General features: G+C 34.7%; 1 protein-coding gene across 2 annotated transcripts in view; it reads left to right on the forward strand.

Annotated features, from left to right (window-relative positions):
• The window catches only part of LOC136031453 (uncharacterized), a 103,130-nt gene extending 85,851 nt beyond the window's left edge, over positions 1-17,279 (forward strand). Inside the window, exons 16-20 of one of the 2 annotated variants that reach the window (XM_065711056.1) lie at positions 952-1,033; positions 7,751-7,820; positions 13,186-13,267; positions 15,246-15,320; positions 16,805-17,075. In XM_065711056.1, coding sequence (XP_065567128.1) covers positions 952-1,033; positions 7,751-7,820; positions 13,186-13,267; positions 15,246-15,320; positions 16,805-16,834 — 339 coding nt within the window. In that variant the 3' untranslated portion in view covers positions 16,835-17,075. Of the gene's footprint in view, positions 1-951; positions 1,034-7,750; positions 7,821-13,185; positions 13,268-15,245; positions 15,321-16,804 lie in introns of both variants that reach the window. The other variant, XM_065711057.1, reaches the window with a different exon arrangement.
• The last annotated feature ends 5,629 nt before the right edge of the window (positions 17,280-22,908 follow it).

Consider the following 22,908-nt stretch of genomic DNA (forward strand, 5'->3'; position numbering starts at 1 on the left):
AGTATTAAATAAAGGTTTTGTGAGTTTGATGAGAAAAATGGTTAAATTTCCTATGTTAAGCTATATTTACTTAGATTTCTTTTAGTGTTAAAAAGATTATATGCTGGTTATAGCGAAATAAATATTAAGTTAAATAGATAAAGCTACAGGTTACATTAACATTACACAAGAATTCCGTTAAAATTATTCTTTTATGTACTGGGCGTTTACAAAAATCAATGAGTGAGTTTCAATTATTTCTTACTTCATTAATAAAATGATATGTTCGAACTCTCAGTAAACCTTTGGATTCCCCCCCACTATCAGTAACGGAATAAAAACATTTTCTTCCGTTTAGTAATCAATTAAAAGCCCCTAAAAATTCTACCAAGTAAGACATTTCTCAAACTTTTAGGGAAGGGATCCGCTACATCATCTAAAAACCCCTATGTAGGTCAGGATTTCCTTGAAATACCAAGATATTGAGGCTCTTGTCGACTGGGGTTCCCATTATCTCTTGTGTTGACAGAAGATCTCTAGGTGATATACAAGAAAGAGTAAGCTACTACGAAACCCCATGAGTAAAATGAAGGTAGCATGAAAGATACAACGGATATTACGTACAGGAATTAAGTTTAAATATTTCTGTGAAAAACAGTGGGCCAACTCTGGTCCCGCGTGCCCAAAAAACTTAGTTTTTGAGACTTTTTCAAAGTAGAGTCCGAAGTTTCTTGGTAGACTGAGCCCTTTCCCTGTCTTCTTTAGCACATTATTTACCGGATACTAAGTTTGTTTTGTTGCATTACGGTTTATTCAATTTTGTACAAACATTATTGGTACAATCAATGCATTATTGGTACAATCATTACCAAACAAAACAAGCTGCCGAAGTTATTTTTTTTTAAATAGAACTTTTATTTTATTTATGATAAAATAGTAACGCTGAGAATACGATGATTGTTTTCTTTTCAGGGAAAAAGGGCACGGCTACCCTCAAGTGCTAGAAATACACTGGAAAGACCAGCCCCGTCTACGTTCAGAAGAGGATCTGACGGTAAGTCGTAATAACATCCCATTTTTTCTTGTATTTCAGGAGGCAAGTACCGCTTCTGAAAACCATCGTAGTACCAAGCCACTTAACGATACCGGTTTGCTCGCCCCTAAGTTGAGTCATATATTCTTAGAACTCCCCCTCAGTTCTAGGCGTTCACCGCCCTCTCCCGGCGATTAACCCTCAGGAAAATACCCCTCCCCCAAAAAATACCCCCCTCGGAAAATACCCCCCCCCCCACGGAAAATACCCCTCCTCTCGTGGAAAATAAGGCTTTCCAACTTAGAGAATTTTATTTGAGTTTTGTTTTTTTATTTCCCGTTGGGAGAAGGAATTTCGGTATTTATGTTATGCGCCAGTCATTCAAACTTGCGCCGTGTAAAACTCAAGAAAAAACAGGTTTCTTCGTTAGTTTCTTTCAGCTTAGTGCGGGACAAGACAAATACAAGTGACAGAATAGATTGGAAATATATAATTTGGGTTATATATTTTGCACATACGGAGGGGGGAGTAAAGTATTTGGACAGTTTGAAGTCAAAAAATAATTCTAACTTATAGAATAATTGTACCTAACACATCTTGCATGTAGGCCAGTTATACTTTACCCCCCCCCCCCCCTAATGTTCAAATATTTAGCCCAAATTTGTTTCTAAAGTAAAGAAGAAACTAACGAAGGAACGGGCTTATTCTCAAGTTTTACTCATCGTAAACTTGAGTGAGTGGCGTATAATACACAAGTACCAGATTTGTCATGGAGCAAGATCTGGATTTCCAGCATTATCTAAAAACAATCAGAAATTATATTTAAGAAAACAAGTTTTTTCAATTGAAGGTAAGGAGCAACATCAAAACTTGAAACGAACAGAAATTGTTACGTATATGAAATGGGTATCCCCTTCCACGTTACCCTACTCTTTACGCTAAAGTTTTGATATTTTGCCCTTATTCTTTAAGAACGATTCCCGAAACACAATGGCCTTTTAATTAGAACAATAAGCTTTGTTGTAAAATTCTATTAAAAAAAGAAACGTTAGCGTCAAGAGCGAGGTCTTGAGGAGGAGGCAAACCCTTTCATATACCTGATCATTACTGTTCGTTTTAAGGTTTGAGGTTGCTTCTTATTTTCATTTGAAAAACTTGCTGTTTTTTATTTAATTATCTACAGATAGTATTTGTTAATGAGAATCATACGGAAAAAGTTTTTTAAAGAAAAGTAAAGAGTCCCACTAAACCAAAAATAACCAGAAATAAAGTAAAATAATCTTCAAAGTAAAAACTCTGGAGTCTAATAGAAAAAAAAATTATATAAAATATTTTTTCTATGAAAAAGACTATGTCAATAAAAAATGAACCGAAATTAATTTTTTTTTTTTTTTTACAAAACAAGTTTGTCAAAGAATAGAAAAGAGCCTCGTTAAGCCAAAAATGAGTAGAAATAAATTCAAATAATCTTCCAAGCATAAAACTACCATAAATCACCATCAATAAATGAATTAAAACCAAAACGAACTGAAATTACAATAAATAGCCGATTCAAACTCAAAACATGCAAAAATTAACATGAGTAGGGCTGACAACCCCACACCTCCTCAAGACCAGAATATCAAAATATATTCTAAATATTTTCACTTTTTTGAATTAAACAAATAAAGAAGCATTAAGATTATAAGGAATAAATATCAGAATATGTATTGTGTGTTCTTTTACCCTTACAAAATGAAACTTCCTGTTCATTTGAGGTGTAATTTGAGCCATTCAGACAATTTCATTGAATTTTCTGGCTTTCCACTTCGATAGACGCTTTGTGCAAGCCTTGGTCCATTTGGCCAATATAGGGTCATCCACACTTTGTTCAGTAAGGTCCAGTAAAAAAAATTCCTAGACCTCCATTTCTGACTGATTTTATATTCGTGCGAATAATGTTGTAATATGAAGAGAATGTACAACTTATCCCTAAGCCAAAATGTGTATTTCAAGCAATGTATTTCGTCTATATTTCTATATCTCATCTATATCAGTCTATATTTCGAGCGATTCACAATGATAATTTATTATGCAACCTCTTCTAAATCTTGGTGAAACTTGGACTTAGTGACAAGATCATATTTTTAATTTACAAATTGAAATCAAGCTGGGGCTGTAAATTGATACTCGTAACAAAAACAATCGTTGCTAACAGGAGTAAATATCATGGCAAAGCCCAAGTGAAACTTTACTCGACCTACTGCGACTATTTCGTCTTATCTTTATCTGGTTTGTTTTGAATTCCCCCCCCCCCCAAAAAAAAAAAAATTATCCGAGTTCTCTATTCAGCGTATTTTCGGCATTTGATATTTTTACTGTATTTGCCACCATGATATAAGAATAAAAAATCGTGCAGAATTTCAGCCTTTTCATGGTCTTATCCCATATTTTTGTTCTCTTTGATTGTTTTTTGTTTCGTTTTTGTCTATATTTTCTTTTTTAATTCATTACTCCACTTTTGCCTTGTTATTTATGGTGGGTTAAAAATTACTGTTATTTATACCGTTGCAGTCACCCTAAAGGTGGTTGATGAAATTTCCGCATTTCTGAAATAATTGCCAGAAACCATTTACTAAGCTGTTCTCAAAGGGTGAATCAGAAGGGTAATACATACTTTGTTCCTCAATTCAAACACACTTTGTTCCTCTTCATTTAGATTGCCCTTGGAATGCTCCTTTTTAGAACAGTTTAGCAAACGGTTTAAGCAAATATTTATTTCGATAGTTCTCAATTTCCAATTGTGACCTTTAAGCGACCTTTACTGCGACGTTAGCGTGATTTTAAAGATTACACAATTTAATAAAGATGTGTTTAGTCATAGACATAGACATTTTTTATTTTCATCCAAAACATATAAATTAAACAAAGAACTTACCATTAACGGCCACTCTTAAGACAAAAGAGTCCTGACTGTGGCCGCAATTCTAACCACCATGAATCTGCTAAATCATTTCTTCAAATGATTTTGAAGAAAGAAAAAAAAATCCTTGAGGGGGGGGGGGGGGGGTAAAAAAACAAAATAATTAATATTAAATACTAAATAAATATATACCCTTTCCTCTTATCACACTTCTCTCCTTTTTAAAAATGGAATTTAACCATTCTCTTGAATGATGCCAGACTTACTGCCGCTCTTACCGATTCTGGAAGGTCATTCCAGACGCTGACACCTATGTTCGTGAGAACAAATCCTGCTCTCGTTGTATTTCTTCTCTCGTGAGTCAAATCCTCCGAATTCCGGGTAAAATAAGGGTGATAAAACGAGTTAGTTTTAAAAAAATCATGAAAGTACTCAGGGCTTACCTTATTTACACTTTGAAAAACAAAAATCGCTAGCTGGTAATCACGTAGCTCGCCTATGTTCAAAATATCATTCTTTCTAAAACACTTCGCAGTATTGTGACAGTTTTGAAATTCTCGTATCAGATGCAGTGCTTTGTTTTGTATTATTTGAGTTCTTTTATAATTCATCACGAAATTGCTTGCCCAAACAGAACAACCGTACGTGATGTAAGGGTGCACAATAACACTGTATAACAATTTGACAACTGCTACCGGGAACACTTTTTTCAGCCTCCTCATCACTCCCAATCCTCTAGCTGCTTTTGCCGACACTATTTCACCATGCTTCTTCCAAGACAAATTACAATCAATATAAAATCCGAGATATTTACAAAAAACACCTGTGTTATGCTAACATCGTTATAAAGCACATTTTCAAGAAGTTCAGGTACACCAGTTCTACTAAGCACCATAAAATTCGTTTTTTCCTGGATTTACTGCAAGGGAGCTTAGAGCTGTAAAAACATGAAGCCGACTAAGGACGTGGTTCGCTTTTTGCACAACCTCTTTTGAAGTCCGGGCAAACACTGTGATAGCTGTATCATCAGCGAAAGAGGTTAAAACTGAATCATTTATGTAAAATCGAAGAGTATCCACATATACCAAGAAGAGTAACAGGCCAAGGACTGATCCTAGGGGAACACCACAGTTTATAGGCATAGCTGCACTAGATATATCACTCATCACCACCTTCATTGATCTTCCACACAGATAAGACCGAAACCAACTTAATGCTGTATCTTTAATTCCAAGGTTTCGCAGTCTTTTCAGTAGAACTTCAAAATCCACAGTGTCCAACGCCTTCTTCAAATCAGTAAAAATAGTTAGAGGGATCAAATTATTTTCTAACGCACTATTTAAACAATCTAAAAGGTGATGAAGGCATGCACTGTAGAATGACCTTTTCTAAAACCAAACTGCGAATCCGACAAAAACCCAAGCGAGTTCATGTACTCGTATATTTTCTTATACACTACTTTTTCATAAATTTTTAAGAAGAGCGGTAGAATAGACATTGGTCTCCAGTTGGAAATATCTCTTTTATCGCCTCTTCTATGGAGGGGTATAACTTTTGCCCGCTTTAGTTCGTCAGGAAACACACCTTTTTGAACAGATAAATTGACTAGATATAATATCACAGGTAAGAGATACGCAGCAACTGCTTTAAATGCTTTAATGTTTAGGGCATCAACACCGGCTGCATTAGATTTGGTCGATTTCACTGCTTGGGTAATGTCATCCATAGTACATTCGGTAAAGTAAAATGAGTGATGAAGACCGCGGTTATCGTCGAACTTCTCAGTATCTAGCTGTCCGCTTTGATCTTTTGCCTCTTGGTTTATTTGCGATCCTATTTTGGTAAAAAACTTACAAAACTCCACTATCTTCTTGCCTCCCACTCATAGTTCTTTCACCTATGGCTAACTGTTCAGTTGATGCTGAATCCTTACCATGTCCGAGAACGCTTTTAATAGTCAGCCAGGTCCCTCTAATGTCTCCTTTCTGCGATTTTAATTTCTCTCCGAAATACTCCCGCATTGCAGCTTGTCGTGCAGAATTCACCCTATTTCTTGCCTTTCTGTACTCTTCCCAACTGTCATCACTCTCATAATTGAGATAATCTGAGAATAATTGGTCTCTCTTCTTCATCATTTCCAGTATCTCTTCCGTAATCCATGGCTTCCGCGGTTGGTTTTTCTTCTTAGTTGCAGTTTTTAATGGGCAACACTGATCATAGATGGGAGACAAAATACTCATAAATTTATCAAAGCAGTCGAGGGGTCTTCTTTCTCCGCCATGACTTCTTGCCATGATACTGTGCTGATTTCATCTTTAAATTTCCTGAGATTTTCAGCTTTCATCATTCTGAATTGAAGCTTAGTAGTGGTTTTTTGTTTACAGCCAAATCTTTTAATGGTGCTAAATACTGGTAGATGGTCAGACCCAGGGTGTAAGACAACGTCAGCACAGCACTCCACAATTGCATCCGAAGAAAGGAAGACATTGTCAATTAGGATTGCTGAATGATCTGTTATCCTAGTTGGGATTGAAACTGCGGGATAAAGGTTATATGAAAGCATAAGGTTAAAAAAATCAAGGTTTACTTCTTCTAGATTTAAAAGATTAAAGTTAAAATCGCCTAAAAAAATACATTGGAGTTTAGTACTTGACATTCTTTGAAGAAATCCATCAAATTCTCCAAAAAATTCATCTGGGTTCACGAGCACGGGCACGATTTCACGAGCACGGGATCCAACTTGTTCGGTCTTTGTGAGTTACTAGAACCCAGACGGAACCGATGAACACTCACAACATCGGAATTTGCGATACTATACAGGCCCATTTGGTCATGTATGTTATGATTAATAGCTGGATTTATATTTTGCGATGGGTTCTGTTTCACACCGTTAAATAAGAGAGAATCTAGCCTAGCTTCCTGCTCATAATCGTCAACTTTTGCCTCTAGTTGAATTACCCTGTTCTCAAGGATTTCAATAGCATGCAAGTAACTTTTGAGCTGCTTTTCAATGATGTTAAACTTTGGGCTAAATTCTATAATGATCGCATCGTGTATTTCTGAAACCATGATCTCTGTCGGAAACTTGGCAGTACTAGCCGCTGGAGTTGCCCCAGTCGATTTCAGTTTTTCGGCTATTTTCTTTTCAATTGTCTCTGATAAATTTTTCTTTGTAGCGAGCAAACTGATATAGTTTTGTGTTCCATATAGCAGAACTGATGCCAAATTTCATGATTAAATTTTAAATATTTCTAATTATTAAATATTAGATTATATTAAATATTAAATTTAGATATATATTTCAATCCAAGGAAAAAAAGTTATTCTTGCGAAAAGGTTCAACCGTAGTCTTCGCTACTATGAAAATTTAATTTTGTTTATTTAATTTAGTTTAATTTTGTCTTTTTTCAATTCAGCATATTTCCAAGTTTCTACGAAATGAAAACAATATTCTGCGATTCATTTGTTAAATTCTGTAACTGAAAAGGCAGTTTGCTATAAGAAATTATTTATTAATTTGTGGAAACTTATATGACAAGCTTTGTCTACTTCCCAGTTTTGACTTCAGGACTTGTTCTATTTCATTTATTTCTCTTTTAATAAAAAATAAATGAAGTCGAAAACAATTCACACTCAAAGTGAAAATGTTTGTTCAAGTTACAAAGCCCTTTTTACAATATATTACTGACAGGTTGAATGTGATGAACGACACATTTCTTTGTTGCAAATCTCTTTGCAGGATTTATGTGTTTACTTTTACTTATAACATATTCTGCTTAATTTGTGAAGTAAGTACTTTCTTGATTATCAAGCTAATAACTTCGATGCTGTTGCAGGAGGACTGGCCAACAGAAGTAGGTCAGTGGATGCATTATCAAACGTTTCAGAGTCCATTCATGGAGACAGGTATTACTTCTGATTGTTTTTTTTCTTCGTTTTAATTATTAAATAGCAACTGTGGTAATCTTGGTGGAAAAACCTCTTTCTAAACTGCCAATAATAAAATTCTTACTTTATTGTCACCAGCATAAATTCATTAAATGTCTTTTTATGCGGTTTTAATTTAACCCAAGTTTGATTTTTTTTTATTAATTCCTTCAAAACTTTCCATTCGTCTGTTCATTTTTTGTATTCAGTTTCCTTTTTCTCACTTTTTTTACAGTGGCAGCAAAAAAATTTCGACGTAAACGTTAACGTTTAAAAAACAAGACATAATTGAAATGAGTAAAAAAAAAAAGAACTCAGAAACCTGTTTTAACCAGCCAAACAAAATCAAATTTCAAAGCACTTCGGCAGCTACGTTAAAAAGAGTTAGGTTAACAATATAACAAGGCCATATTCAGGATTCTGTTAGGAGGGGAGTAATTTTCTGGCGGGGGAGTAATTTTCTTGGGGGGGGGGGGTCACAGAAAACTTTAAAAACGTATAATTTTTTTTTTAAATGTATTTTTTTTCGTTTTTACTATTCTAACAATAATTCTGAGGGGGGGGGATTAAACACCTGATACCCTCTGGACATGGCCTTGCAATACAAAGTAAGATTTTTTTTTTTTGTTATTGTAACTAATTCAGAAGAGGAACCTTAACCAGCATGTTGGTGTGTCGTTTGAACTTTTTTTTTCAGTGATGTGCGTGTTGCTAGCGAGCTGTTGTTACAAGCATTTTTAATCGTAGATTATTGATAATTTAAAGGTAGTTTTAGAGCTTTCTAACGGTTTCCAGTAGGTGTTCCAGGAACATCTACTTTGGACCCATTAATGGCCATATTGTTTATTCAGACATTGTTTGTTTTCAAAATTTTCAGCGCAATGGACCCCTTTGTTTTTATTTTTAGCAGACTCTAGGTCCTATCTTTATTTTAATCTAAAACAATGTTAATAGATGGCAGTGTTCTTAGATACATTTCCTTGTATTAAATGTTAAGATAGAATAATTATTAGAAATTTAATTATTCCTGGAATTAATGTTATTATCGGAAACATGATTTTTTCTCAATTCATTCGTTTTCAAATTTAACATATATATTACACATATGTACTATACACGCATATAATATATATATATATATCAGACAGTTTTGTGGTAACGAACTGTAGTAAGGAGCAACCCGGCTCAATAGTAACCAAAATTATAAAAAATGGAATTTTGATACTAATAGCTACATCAAAACAATCACATTTCAATGCTGGTTTTAAATATATAAGTTTAATCAAGTTTAGTCTTACCCATCAAAAGTCACAAGCCTGAGAAAATTTGCCTTATTTTAGAAAATAGGGGGAAACACCCTCTAAAAGTCTTGGAATCTTAACGACCATCACACCATCAGATTCAGCGTATCAGAGAACCCTATTGTAGGAGTTTAAAGCTCCTATCTACAAAAATGTGGAATTTTGTATTTTTTGCCAGAAGGCAGATCACGGATGCGTGTTTATTTGTTTGGGTTGTTTTTTTTTTCCCAGGGTTGATCGTGTCGACCCAGTGGTCCTAGAATTTTGCGAGAGGGCTCATCCTAGCGGAAATGAAAAGTTCTAGTGCCCTTTTTACGTAACCCAAAAAATTGGAGGGCACCTAGGCCCCCCCACGCTAATTATTTTCCCAAAGTCAACGGATCAAAATTCTAAGATAGCCATTTTATTCAGTGTAGTCGAAAAGGCTTATAACTATGTCTTTGGGGACGACTTACTCCCCCACAGTCCCCGTGGGAGGGGCTACAAGTTACAAACTTTGACCAGTGCTTACATTTAGTAATGGTTATTGGGAAGTGTACAGACGTTTTCAGGGGGATTTTTTTGATGGGGGGAGGGGTTGAGAAGAGGTGGATATGTTGAGGGAGCTTTCCATCGAGGAATTTGTCATGGGGGAACAAAATTTTCATGAAGGGAGCGCAGGATTTTCTAGCATTATTTAAAAAAAAACAATGAAAAAATAAATATGAAAAAGTTTTTTCAGCTGGAAGTAAGGAGCAGTATTAAAACTTAAAACGAACAGAAATTATTATGCATATGAGGGCCTCACCTCCTCCTAATACCTCGCTCTTTACGCTAAAGTATTTTTAGTAATTTCAACTATTTATTCTATGGCTTGTGTGATTCAGGGGTCATTCTTAATGAATTGGGATAAAATTTAAGCTTTAGTGTAAAGAGCGAGGTACTAACGAGGGGGTGAACCTCCCCATATATGTAATAAAAACATGAGAATACAAAAGTTCGTTACGTAGGCTAATTTATAAGTTACGTATATCTTTTACTGATAAAAACATTCGTAAAAAATTTAAAGTTCTAGTTGCCTCTTTAAGTAACCAAAAAATCGGACGGCAACTAGGCTTCCTCCCCCGCTCTTTTTTTTCTCAAAATCATTCGATCAAAACTATGAGAAAGCCATTTAGCCAAAAAAAATATATGCAAATTTCGTTTTAATTATTCCTCTGCTGAGAGCCAAAATCAAAACATGCATTGATTCAAAAACGTTCAGAAATTAAATAAAAAACAAGTTTTTTTAACTGAAAGTAAGGAGCGACATTGAAACTTAAAACGGACAGAAATTACTTCGTATATGAAAGGGGCTGCTTCCTCATCAACGCCCCGCTCTTTACGCTAAACTTTTTTTTACTGTTTTAAAAAGAAAAGTTGAGAGAAAGAGTCATATAAAAATGAGTCAATGTATATAAAAATGACATCCCTCACATTATTTTCTTTTATAAACTAAGGCTCTTGACGAATTTTCTCAAACTTCTGACATATCTAGATCGTTTTTTAGGTTAGAATATCTCAGGATGCCAATTTTCCCAAAATAATATGGAGCTGTTTTTTGAGAAAAAATACATACATGCATAAATATACAATTATATATGGGCCCAGCACGGCTCCGTGGTAGACTTTTGTATACTGTTTCTTATTGTCGTTTGTCTTCTAACGACAATGTGAGGTTGTTCTTGATACCACGGCGTCACCGTAGGTTAGTACAACCACCCTGAGAAAAATACGAATTCTTTCTTAAACTTGTAACCTATTTAGATTGTTTTTGTGGTCAGAAATGTCAATGTGCCAGTTTTCAGAAAACAAACTATATGTAACCAATTTCGAGGCCGGGCGCCAGCACTTGGTACGCGGCACTTGGCTCCGGCACTTGACTCCATGCAACATCCCTGGGAAAAAATACTAAAAATGCATATAATTCTAACAAAAATGTGTTTTGAGTAAATACGTATTTGTTCGTTGAAACGGAGTATATAAATTCGTTATTCCTTTGTTTTAAGTCATGAGGTGTCAAATAAGCAACAAAAACTGAGTTAAGGAAGTGTAGCCTGAATTATATTCCTTATTTCTGTTATTGCATCAAAGAATCATCCATTTTGTAGGATTTGTTTTCTTCTGGAACTCATAATGATTCTCACTCTTGCAACTCTTCCAACCAAAGATTTAATTTACGATTCGATGTACTGCGCTTCGTTTTCCGGCATCATTACTTCTGACGTTTTTTCCATGGCTTTCGGCCATTAGCTGTTCGGATTCATTCAAAATCTTGTGTTCCAATGTCTATCTCTTCTGGAATAATCTAAAGTGCGCATTGGCATAATCATCGTTTTATTTCAGATGAAATCAGCAATTTCAGTTGAATTAAGAAATTATGTCGTGACTTCAATTCCTCCTTCCTGCTTATCCTTTACAGATGCTAAAATAACACGTTCCTTATTTGATAGTAATTTTCTGAAACATCTAAACTCAGCAATAGCATGGTTATCGTGTCATTCCTAGGGTCATAGATACCAAAAACGATAGACAATTTTTATTTTTAGTGAGTATTTTGTGACTGAACATATTTTTGAACATAGTAAATACAGTGAATATTTTGAATATGCTACTAGCTCTTTTTAATAGTTAAATCATGGCATGAGTAAGACATTCATAGCCATTTAAATCTTTCATTGAGTGTTACCTTGTACTTACAATAAAAATGAAATGAAAATCTAATAAAGAGTTAAGACTTTTAATTGAGACAGTGAATGTTAACAAACGACAATTTAAAACATACACTAACGAAAGGCCGAATATTTTGGCGGCATATTTAGACTCCTTTACCAAAAAATGGGAAAAAGAGAAAACTAAAAAAGCTAGATAGAACAGGCAACATGAACTAGAAAAGGATGAAAAGATGAAAAAGAAACAAGTACTATGCTAAAAAATTTTTGTTCGTCTTCAGTCTTAATGTTGCTCCTTACTTTCAATTCGAAGACTTGTTTTTAATTTAATTCCTGATCATTTTCAAAATAGTTTCTGGAAATTTGCCTCCCCCTCCTTGATGAATTCCCCCATCCACCGAAATTTCTCCATAGAAAGCTCCTCCCGTACAAAGCCCCCCGGACAACTACTTGTGGACCATTCTGCATGGGAAATTCTCCTTAGCCTACTTTCATTTGAAAACAGACTTTCTTTTCGTTTAATTTCTAATCATATTTCAAATCATGCCGGAAATCCCCCTCCGTGAAAATTTTTTCCTGGAAATCCTCCCCCCCCCCCCCACGGGAAATTCTCCCATGAAGAATTTCGTCCACACAAAATCTCCCCGTGGAGAATTTGATCTTATCAAGAAATGTCTGTTTACTTCCCAATAAGGAGTACTATCGGTAAACAGAGGTACTATATGTAAACAGCCCCTATCCACACGGGCTGTGGGGTCATGTCATCCCCAGAGGAAGGATTATTTGAGCTTTCAACTATGCTGAACAAAATGACTATTTCAAAATTTTGCTCGGATGACTTTGAGGAAAAACCAGTGGCGTAGTTAAAAGGGAATGGGGTTTGCGGGCTGCGCAGGGCTGCCATTAAAGAAACAAAGGGGAGTGCAATTACTTCATTTTGACTTTGAGGATGACACTACTTATGGTATAACAACTTAGCATTATAAGCTATGGTGTACCAGCTGAAGGCTACGCTTTGGTATTCCCAGGCTATTTCCCCAGAGAGCACTAGATAGCAGAAGAATTTCTTGAAACAGAATTTTTTTTCCTTTTCGTGTCTTGTTATTTTTCTAGAAAAAAGATGTCTTCGACGTAAGATACAAAGTCAATTAATTCAATTCATTCTATCTTTATTTTCAACATATAGACCTACTTGCCTAAAACATATTTCTTTCTAGCCTTCAGTTTCGTAGCTGTTTTGTATACGTCCATCTATTTTATACATTTGCATGTATTGTTCATCTATTTCGGCAGCATTTATGTATCAAGTGATATTTTTAGTCGTATTTATATTATTTACTTGTTTTGTTTTAGGATATCTGAAGTAAGATCATACGACGAAACGACAGTACGACCAGCAATGAAAACGCCACCTTACAAAAACTCTAAATACGAGGTAAGCTATAGTACGAAATTTCTTCTTTTGAACGTTCTGTGTTTCACTTGCTTTCTACTAAATCAATAAACAAAGAGGTGAACAAGTTTTAGCAATTAAAAAACTTCTAAAATTTCTCTTTTCTTTAATTTATCATCTTTTCTAAAAAAAAAGATATAAAAAAACGAACGACACGGGAACTTTTAACTGCTTTTTCTTTAATAAAGCGCAATAATTGGTTGAATCGTTCCTATTTTATCGTGAATCTAGGAAGAAGTAGTTTCGTTGAAGACGGAAAAAATTTCCACAAAGATGATCGACAAACAAACTTGTGGCCAGCATTTGAGTTTAGGGAGCTTAATTCATACAGAAGACTTTTTCTGTAAGTGTTTTTAGCTCTAAAATAACCGGAAAGTTCGTATTTCTGCAATCGTCCAACGATATGAAGAAAGGGGGTTCCACATTTAAGCTCTACCCTCTGGATACGGCCTTGCTGAAAAATTATAAAATCGAAAGTATTTAGTTTGATTTAGAAAAAAAATTTGAATGTTAAAAACGAGAAAGAACAGCATTGGAAATTGCTAATAAAAGGAACAAGGAACTTCTCTGTGAAGAGACTAGCGACGACATCTAGTCTTGCACAAGGATAGGCATACCTAGTCTTACACAAAATTTCAGATTGGATCTATTTAAACTCAGACTTTAACTAAAATCGAAATTTTAACATATTAAAATTAATATTTTCCTAATATATTTCTTTGGATTTCCTTTCTGTAAGTCAAACCTAGAAATAGGTTCTCTAATGCGGCAACTTCTACTACTAGAAGCCCTCTCTCCAAAGTCCCATTCGCTTTTTATCTTTGCTAATAACCTCTTCCTACCCTCCTTGAGGACCTCATGTATTTCGTTTGACCCTAACTGGAATTGCAAAAACCCTGGGCCCAAACATGGGTGCCACCATGACATTTCCCAGGGCGAGGGGCAGGTAATACCAAGAGCTTTTTCTTTTATCGAGATTTAAATGGGAATATTTCTCGTTCTCTTATTTTGTATCATTTTTAACGTCTTCTTCTTTGCCAATGTCTTCTTTGTTTTTCCATGCAAACAAAAACAACAAAAACAAAAACAAACAGTAACAGTAGCAACCATACTTGAAGGATTCGTGCCAACAAAATATTTACTTTGACTTACAGATTTCTTACCAAATACTTCCAAAGGAAGAGATAAGTTACTGCAGCAGCTTTTTAAGCTTGACGTGAAATTTGGTGAACGGTCTTTGCTCCTTAAAGTCTGCCATTGACAGAGGTTTAAAAATCACAGAAATACTGAAGCAAACCTTATCCAGGATTTGGTCCACCCTATTTGCTCTCTTGTAATTCCGAGTCTTTCGGAAGCCAAATAAATTAACTCTATCAAAAAAGGCGAGAAAAGTAAACCAAAAAAAATATAGGATAAAGAACCTCTAGAGCCATTACTGGCACACATGGCGTCGTATAGAAGTTACAGTTGCTGGATCTTTTTTACAGGGGCAAGTAGCAAGCTTCTCCCCAAATTTACTTTAGCGGGGATCGAACCAGGGACCCCCTGTTGCCAAGCAGAGCATCAATCCACTCTGCTACAGCGGGTAGACAAGATACTATATCCTTGATTAATAATTCTTGAAAATTCCTGAAAAAATTCTTGATTAACATAATGTGCCAATTTGTGCGCTCAGTTACGAAGCATTTAGAAAAAAATGATAATGAGAAACTGGGTTAAAAAGCAAAATTATTTTTGCATCTGGTCCTTTTGAGCGCTGCTGCGTGCATTGTTGTTTCTCATATAAGCAAATAGAAAACAGTAGCAGATCCCCCAGGCAGCAGAAAACAGTAGCATATCCCCCTATCTTGTAGCAAGTATTGATTATATATAAAACTTATCAACATATTTTCAAACCAGCTTTTATTTGAGTGTGTACTTTGATTGCTTTGCATTACTAACGTTTGGACGCTTTATGTAGGTTGCAAGTCGAACTGGTTCTAGATATGGGACGACTTCGAGTAGAGATGCTTTGTATAAACCATCACATTCAACAGTGAGTTTACTTTTATTACCTTTTCCTCAACTGCAACTATGTTTCCATTAAAGGGGAGGGAGAGATTTTAAGGGCTTCCTTCAGAATTTCCAATTCACCCGTAATGAAATATTCCAGACACGCATACTCTGGTCCTTCATTTTAGACAAGTCTTATCGGAAATATAACAGAGTGACCACTTCAATTAGAATTAAAATAAAAAGTAAGTAAGTAAAAAAGTAAAGTAAGACGACACTAGACACTTAAGGTCCAAACCGGCGGTGCTGATCTCCGTTTCATGGCCCTTCAGCCAGGAAGTGCAATTGGGGTTGGGGGACAACCATCCTGTCCTTTCACACACCCTTCGTGCTTACCTTCCCCCGGTTTCTTTATTATTAAAATAAAGCACTTCTTGGCCCCTGGACCTATCTTAGGTCTACTCATACCAAAAACCCGCAATTTTCTAAGATTTGTCTTTTGGTATATCAAAATTAGAAGGTTTTTGGGGCAATACCACATGTTTGTCAGTATTGCCACGTTTTGCAACATTAATAATACGCTTATTCCCAAATGCAACTACTTCTTTAAAGGAGAGCTACACCTTCTTAAGCCGCTTGTTACCAAAAATTTTTAAGCTTATTTTTTGTCGATTTTTCACACATATTTCTTTAATTCGAGCCCGTTGTATGTAACTCTTGTATAACCCGACCTATGTAACTGCGTGTCGTGTTTTTTTTTTTCTTTTTATGAAATTCTTTTAAGTATTCAATGAGTCTATGTAAGTTTCCAATTAACTAATTTCAACGAATAGAATTTCACTGTCCTTTGTGCTTTAACATAGCGTGTTTATTAAGATATTCTTAAAATACGAATTTATATCAGACAGTAATAGACAAAATTAGTCTATTTAATGTTAAATAATTTTCAGGACCCATTTTTCAACTCCTCACAAAAAACAAGGTCTTTAGCTAGCTGGATTCACTGACTGAATCATGAAAATTGCCTGTTGGTTCGCAACTTGTTAGAGTGGGTAATGTCATTAATGTCAGAAAAGAATCGAGCGCCATCTAGCATTTGGCATTTCAATCTTCATTATTGTGTTTTTTTCAGAAACTGTGGTCGGAGACTTATCACTTCACTAATATTGCCAATTATACTAATTACACTAATTGTACGTTTTTACACTTACACTATTAGACTGAGAAAACGCCAAACATTATTACACTAAGAAAACGCCAAACACTAGATGACATTGGCGATAATTGCGACGCTAGCACTAATTTTTCACTCTTATGCGTTACCCATACTCTTTGGGTTCGACTTCCAAGGGAGACAGGAGAAGATACATAATAAAGGCAATTCGTTAATGGTATTTACAATAGTTATATGCATTTAAGGCATCCCCCAAGCCCCAATGGCAGTTTTGTTTATAGTAAACAGTCTTTTCAAGCTAATATCTGAAACTTTAGGATCGGCTGGTGCTAATTTTTCTTTCTTTTTTTCAGGATGATGCTTCGCAGTTCGACTCTTTGTAAATCCTGAAGGAACGGTTTTATTTCCGAATATTTATGTCTAATCGCTAACTGCCTATCATTGTACGCAGATGATGTCGAAATTGTCCGCAAATGATATCGAACGGAGTATCGTGAGAGTGTTTTTCTAGACTACCTTCTATAGTCTAACGTGTGATAAGGTCAAAATTGTGACCCAGCTTATTTTTTGATTGATGAGAATTTTTGTTTTATTTTAATAATGTGTAAATTCTACGAATTTTGCAAAGAGAATTCTTTACTTTGCAATTAATGCTCACAGATTCCGTCCATAAAGTAGATTTAGTTATGCAATTATTAATATAGACTTTATTGTTTGAGAAAGAAATTTATATTGTAAGCTGTTGAATTTTACCTGATTGTTTCTGAAAGGAATTTAATTGTTTCTCTTGTAATTTGAATGTTATATTATAATTTCTATTTAACTTTCTATAGACTTTTGCAACTTCTGTAGGCGCTTTATTTTATAACTGTTTGTACATAAATGTTATGATTACAGTATCATGTATGTACTCTGGTCTTATCTGACCTAGTCCTGCAAAGTTTTATGAAGAAATGTATTAGCCATCCAGAATCGAAATATATTATGAATATTTTACAGTTAGATTTATTCACCATTTACAAGTATCGATCCCGGTACTTCGAATAGCAACGGTTGCAAAATTTGAAGATCTCTCCATTTACACTGTCCTTCCTCAAGGCGCGGAGGCCCGGGACAGAGTCAATATTATAATTTTTACTTTTAGGCTAACGGTTTATACATTGATAGTTTATGTTCGTGCTGGTATCTCCCAACTGTTGATGTTCACCCAGTATACAAATTACCTCGCATACGCTTGCAAAAGAATAATTCTGATTTTGACTAGAGTATTCAAAAAATATTACGTAGTAGGCTTTTCAAACTATGCTTTTGAAATTATTAAAAAAATTCTGTACCATACAAAAAAGTAGTATTTTCTAGCTGATGTCGACTAAATTACAGTAGGCATGGATAAGGAAGCTGCTTATTCAAAATGCCTTATTTGAAATCTTTATTTCTACGCAGCCACCATTACTGGAACTTGTACAGTCATGATTGCCCCCGCCACTGTTGATGTTTTCCCAGTATACAATTTACCACACGGAACCCATACACGCCACTGCTAAAATAGGATCTGTTTCATCTTTCCCGGGGTTGAACAAACGTTCAAGCTTAGAATCATTTCCGATGGAAACGGAAAGACGATATTTCTGTAAGATTTTTTCTAGGGAAGAATTATCACACCAATTTTTGCGACAATGAGATACAGTGATATGTGATACGATTCCAGTGATACGATCAATTTCAGCTTGAGCTAAGTGAGGTAGTTTAAAACTTATTTCACGCACGAAGCGTTATTTAAATAAGAATAATTTAAAGTATCAAAAAAGGGCTAAGGCCAATAATAATAAAAACAAATTTGAATTGATTTTCACGGTTCGTCCCCAGTACAGAAAAAGAGGAAAATGGAAAGAAGAACAAAAAAAAACACTGCAGAAAACGCAAGAGTTTAGCTCAGATCTGGGTGGTCTATTTAAGCTCGACTATAAGATTTCAGTCTAAATCTACATGTTTTTGTAGATTCGGTAAAAAGTAACACATCTCCCAAGCATCCTTTTTTTTTAGCCACGTCAACAACTAATGATTGTAAGAGCATGGGCGAGGGGCTTATCCGATCGCAGATTAGTTTGATCAAGTGTCTTTTTTCAGAGACTAGGCTGATCAGTAGGATTTGTCATCAAGTTTCCTGTCCCTAGGTTCCACATGGCATCGGATCAAATCTTCAAGATAGTTATTTTGATCAGATTTGTCGACAAGTTAGGAATCTCAGGCTATAGGATACCTGTACTCTCACTAGCAAGGTTGAAAAATCTATCATATGGGTTCTTTGTCGGTAAACAAGAGGGCTTTAAGTACGACCCTAGTTTCCTAGCTTCCATCCTAATTTCACACATAAAGTATCCCTAGTGACTCTAGGTCGTTCAGAGGATGTTCTTAATGACAAAATCTGAATATTTAGGAATTTATCACGTTACCTAATTCAAGTTGTAATCTGAAACTCGCAAAAATTTAGCTTTACAGAAACTATCTAACCTATAATAATACACTTTTAACTTTACAGAACAAATATAGCTCAACTGCAATTGCAGCTACTCCTACTACGACTTTTTCGTAAAAGAGACCAAATTTAAAACTTCAGAAGAACAGGAAGTACCAAACACAAGTGTGGTGTTGCCACCTCGATCAAACCCCCCAAAAGGAAAGATTGTCACATGTACTCTATGAAGCAAAATACATTTTGGACAGTTTTTCTTATATCATAAAAAGTATCTAAATTCTTCTAAATATTCTTGAAAATATTATTTTTAATAGAATATTTGTAACAACCATTTTACTTGTACTATTCTAATATGTCCACCAAATTTTATCAATGTTTTCTCAGTCTTAGGTTCATTCATTTCGAAACCATAGGAAATCAATTGAATTAAGGAAACTAAAAATTTAAGCAATACGTTTAGTTTTCGTCAAAGCGCAAATGACACTTATAGTCTCATAGAGGGTCTGATTAGGATAGCAAAATCACAGTTGTTTGCGGAAATTCTTCTTCATTTTAAGTTAAATTTATTCCTATTATTGAAATTTCTTAGAATTCCTTATTTATTGAAATTTCTGTTCATTTGCGTCTGCATTTTTTTTCTTCAAAGTGATTTTTACCCTTTTTATATACGAGGTTCTTATAAAAGTTAGATTTGAATTGTATTACATTTACTCATTACTTTCCATTACAACTATTTTTTAAATTCAATTTATAAGGGGATTCAATACATTTGAATCCATTAGTATGTAGTTAAACCAGTCATAACTTACCACCTTGAAGCATAATAAAAGCAAAGAAAAAAGAGCTGCTGCCGCGTAGCGCATAGGAATTTTTTTTAGCCCAATTTTTTTTAGCAGGTAATGAATAATATTAACTTGTCTCCAATATAGGATCACCGTAGAGCATAGTTACTTTTAAGTAAACTATCATGAATGCGCATGCCTAAAATAGAGGAATATCTCATGTCATAAACTAGGGTGAGTGTCTCCCTTTGAAAACTCCTGGAAAGCATTGATCTAAAAATCTACTCAAAACAAATGAGCCTCCGTCTGATGGATAAATTTGAATGTAATGAAAAATGCTTAATCAACCTGAATAAGACAAGCAAGAAAAGTTCTCCTTTTCCATAAGGTCTTAGAAACTATAACCTTTTTTATAGAAAAAAGGGAGGTTTTTAGTCCATAGTCATCTATTACATATCAATGTCATTTATATCTTGAAGATTAAAGATGAAAGAAAAGTTTTCCGCTTCCACTCACCTCTGGAAAAGATCAGCGTCAAAAAGGTCGCTAGAAAAATTTCCAATTACCGAACTATTGAACTATAAATTGCCCTCATATTTAGGAAAAGATTTTTTATAGGATGTGTCACCACCAGGATTCCTCAAAGATGACAATGGAATAAGAATAAGAATGGTTTTTACAGTGATCTCGACTTTTATATGATGGTGTAATTCAAAAGATTACACATTAAGTGTCAAGGCAAAACAAACAACTAAAGAGATCCAAAAAGGTTCTCGCCTTTTCAAAGAAAAAAATGTAACTGCTGAAGCTAGGTCTGTTTTCGCCACTCTTCTGTTCGAAAGCTTGGTTCTATATGTGCTCATGATGTGCCACAAAACACGTTTTATAAGATGCCATGATAGAAAAAGTGAGATGGAACCAGTATTTTGAGCGGTTGTACAATTTTAATATCAGAATGGTGCTGAGATTCTTGTTTTGTGCTTTTCGGCCATTAGCCTGCGGCCAAACAAAAATCTAACCTCCCTAAGGTTAGATTGCGTCTCGATACCCACAAGCCATAAGCAGGAAACGCAGCTTTTACTTCTCATATTTTTTTTTTTAGGAAAACTCCAATGCCCACCTACAAGTTAGATTAAACACAGGTGAATTTGGGCCCAGGATTTTTATGCATACAGAATATCAGAAAATTTGATCAGAATCAAAAACCTCATTAAATATCAACAGCAATAAAATCGGAGTTTATAGTTTCCAGGTCAGCTTTTCCATAATTGTTTGCTTGGGAATTTGGAAGATGTAACAGATATTTTATATCAGGCTTATAATAGCAAACGGCTAGATCACTGGTCCCAAGTCTTCCCTACTCATTCCTCAAATATGTATCTATTACGTGCTTATACTTTCCCATACACATGACATTATTCATAAACTTGAAAAAAAAAAAAAATTGGAGTCCATTACACACAGAGGAAGCATTAAAGAGCCTTAATTTGGTCTTAAAAAAAGTCAAGGATCCTCCCCTGAAAGGCTCGATGGGAATTAGGGTTGAATTGGAATTTTAGATCAAACTAAATTAGGATAAGAATAAATTAGGATAAGGGTTGGAACAAATAGGGTTAAATTCCATGATGGGAACAAGCTCCTTTTGGTTAACCTTTAATATGCATGATTAATCAATCACCAAAATATTTCATTGTACCTATTATTATAAAAAAAAATGGAAACTTGAAAGGAGAGTTTCCTATTGAAAAGCAAAATTTATTTTAAGCGAAGATAAAATAGAAATGGTTAATCTAAATATAACTGCCAAAAATCATCGAAGTTTATTTTGGCAGCAAATTGAAATTGTAGGAAATGTTACAGGCCTAGCTCTGTTAAGCTCTTGTGAAGACAATGCAGCGAATAATCTCGTTGTGCAGCAAAAAATAAAAACCTCGTGAGTTTCCGGTGTAGCAGTTTCTCTTGGTATGCATGCAATAACAAATCACTTATTTTCATTTGTTATTACTTTCATTTCTCCTATCTTTCAGCTTTAAAAATGGGCTAAACACACAAAAAAAATTGTTAAGTTTTAATTAGAATTTTGTTCTCGAAAGTGCAAAAATATAGAGAATATAAAATAGGGAAATAACTGTTTACAGTATCTGTTGGACTTAAGTTTCGCATGACAATCTACTGATATTCTGTGGAGCTGTCTTCTTTTGGATGAGGGCCCAATAAATTTCTATAATTAGGAAATCTAAGAAAAGTGTTGGCAACTACCCGCCATGTCTGATCAGAAATGAGATTGAGAGTTATGTTATGTATTTTGGGCATTCCATTCATCTTTTTAGAGACATGGGGTGCCTTACTCAAAACATGGGGTATCTTACTCAAAACTAGTTGGAAGTAGGACCAAAATTGGTTGGAATTGATAGCCTTTAGAAAATTTGAATATCATCAAATGAATGGTGGTCAAGAGGGTCCCTAAATTTTGTTCATCAGGACAAATATCATAATAGGTTGTCAGATATCAGAACAGGAGCAAAACTTGACAAGCAGAAAGGATGAACTCACAGTTTTTCGGCCTTCTTCATAACAACAATGTTTTTGTATCCACACCAAAAGCCAAGAAACTTGTGAGATTTCAAATGGAAAATTTTAAACATCAATTTTTTATATTCTACCTCCGAGCTCTCAAAAGCAAGCCAAAATCAAATAAAAGGGTGTTAATTTTTAATTAAACCCCTCTTTTTATCGAGAGTACATAAATACAAGAAGTATAAAATAAGAAAAAAAAATTAATTAGAATGTCAGTTGGCCTTAATTTTACCCCAGCAATATTTCGTGCATATGTCCTTCTTCGCAACAATGACGTCTGGCTTACATTGCACAGCCAAAAACTTGTATGCATCCAAAAGGAAATGATAACCGTTTCCTTTCTTTATTCTGTCTTCAGGCTTTCAAAAATGAGCCAAACGCATATGAAAGGTTGTTAAAATTTAACTTAGCTTTTTTGATCAAAAGTACAAAAACAAACTCTACTGGACAGGGGAATAAATTAATTAAAGTATCTGCTGGACTTAATTTTGTCAGATGACCTAATAATGTTTTAAGCAGATGTCATTCCTTTTTTAGAAAGACAACAATCCAATTTCGATAGATTTACTCATGTTTTACCTAAGAAAAGATCAGCTCCAGGAAAAAAATAGAAAGAAGGAAA

This window comes from Artemia franciscana, chromosome 9, assembly GCF_032884065.1.
Source record: "Artemia franciscana chromosome 9, ASM3288406v1, whole genome shotgun sequence".
NCBI lineage: Eukaryota > Metazoa > Arthropoda > Branchiopoda > Anostraca > Artemiidae > Artemia > Artemia franciscana.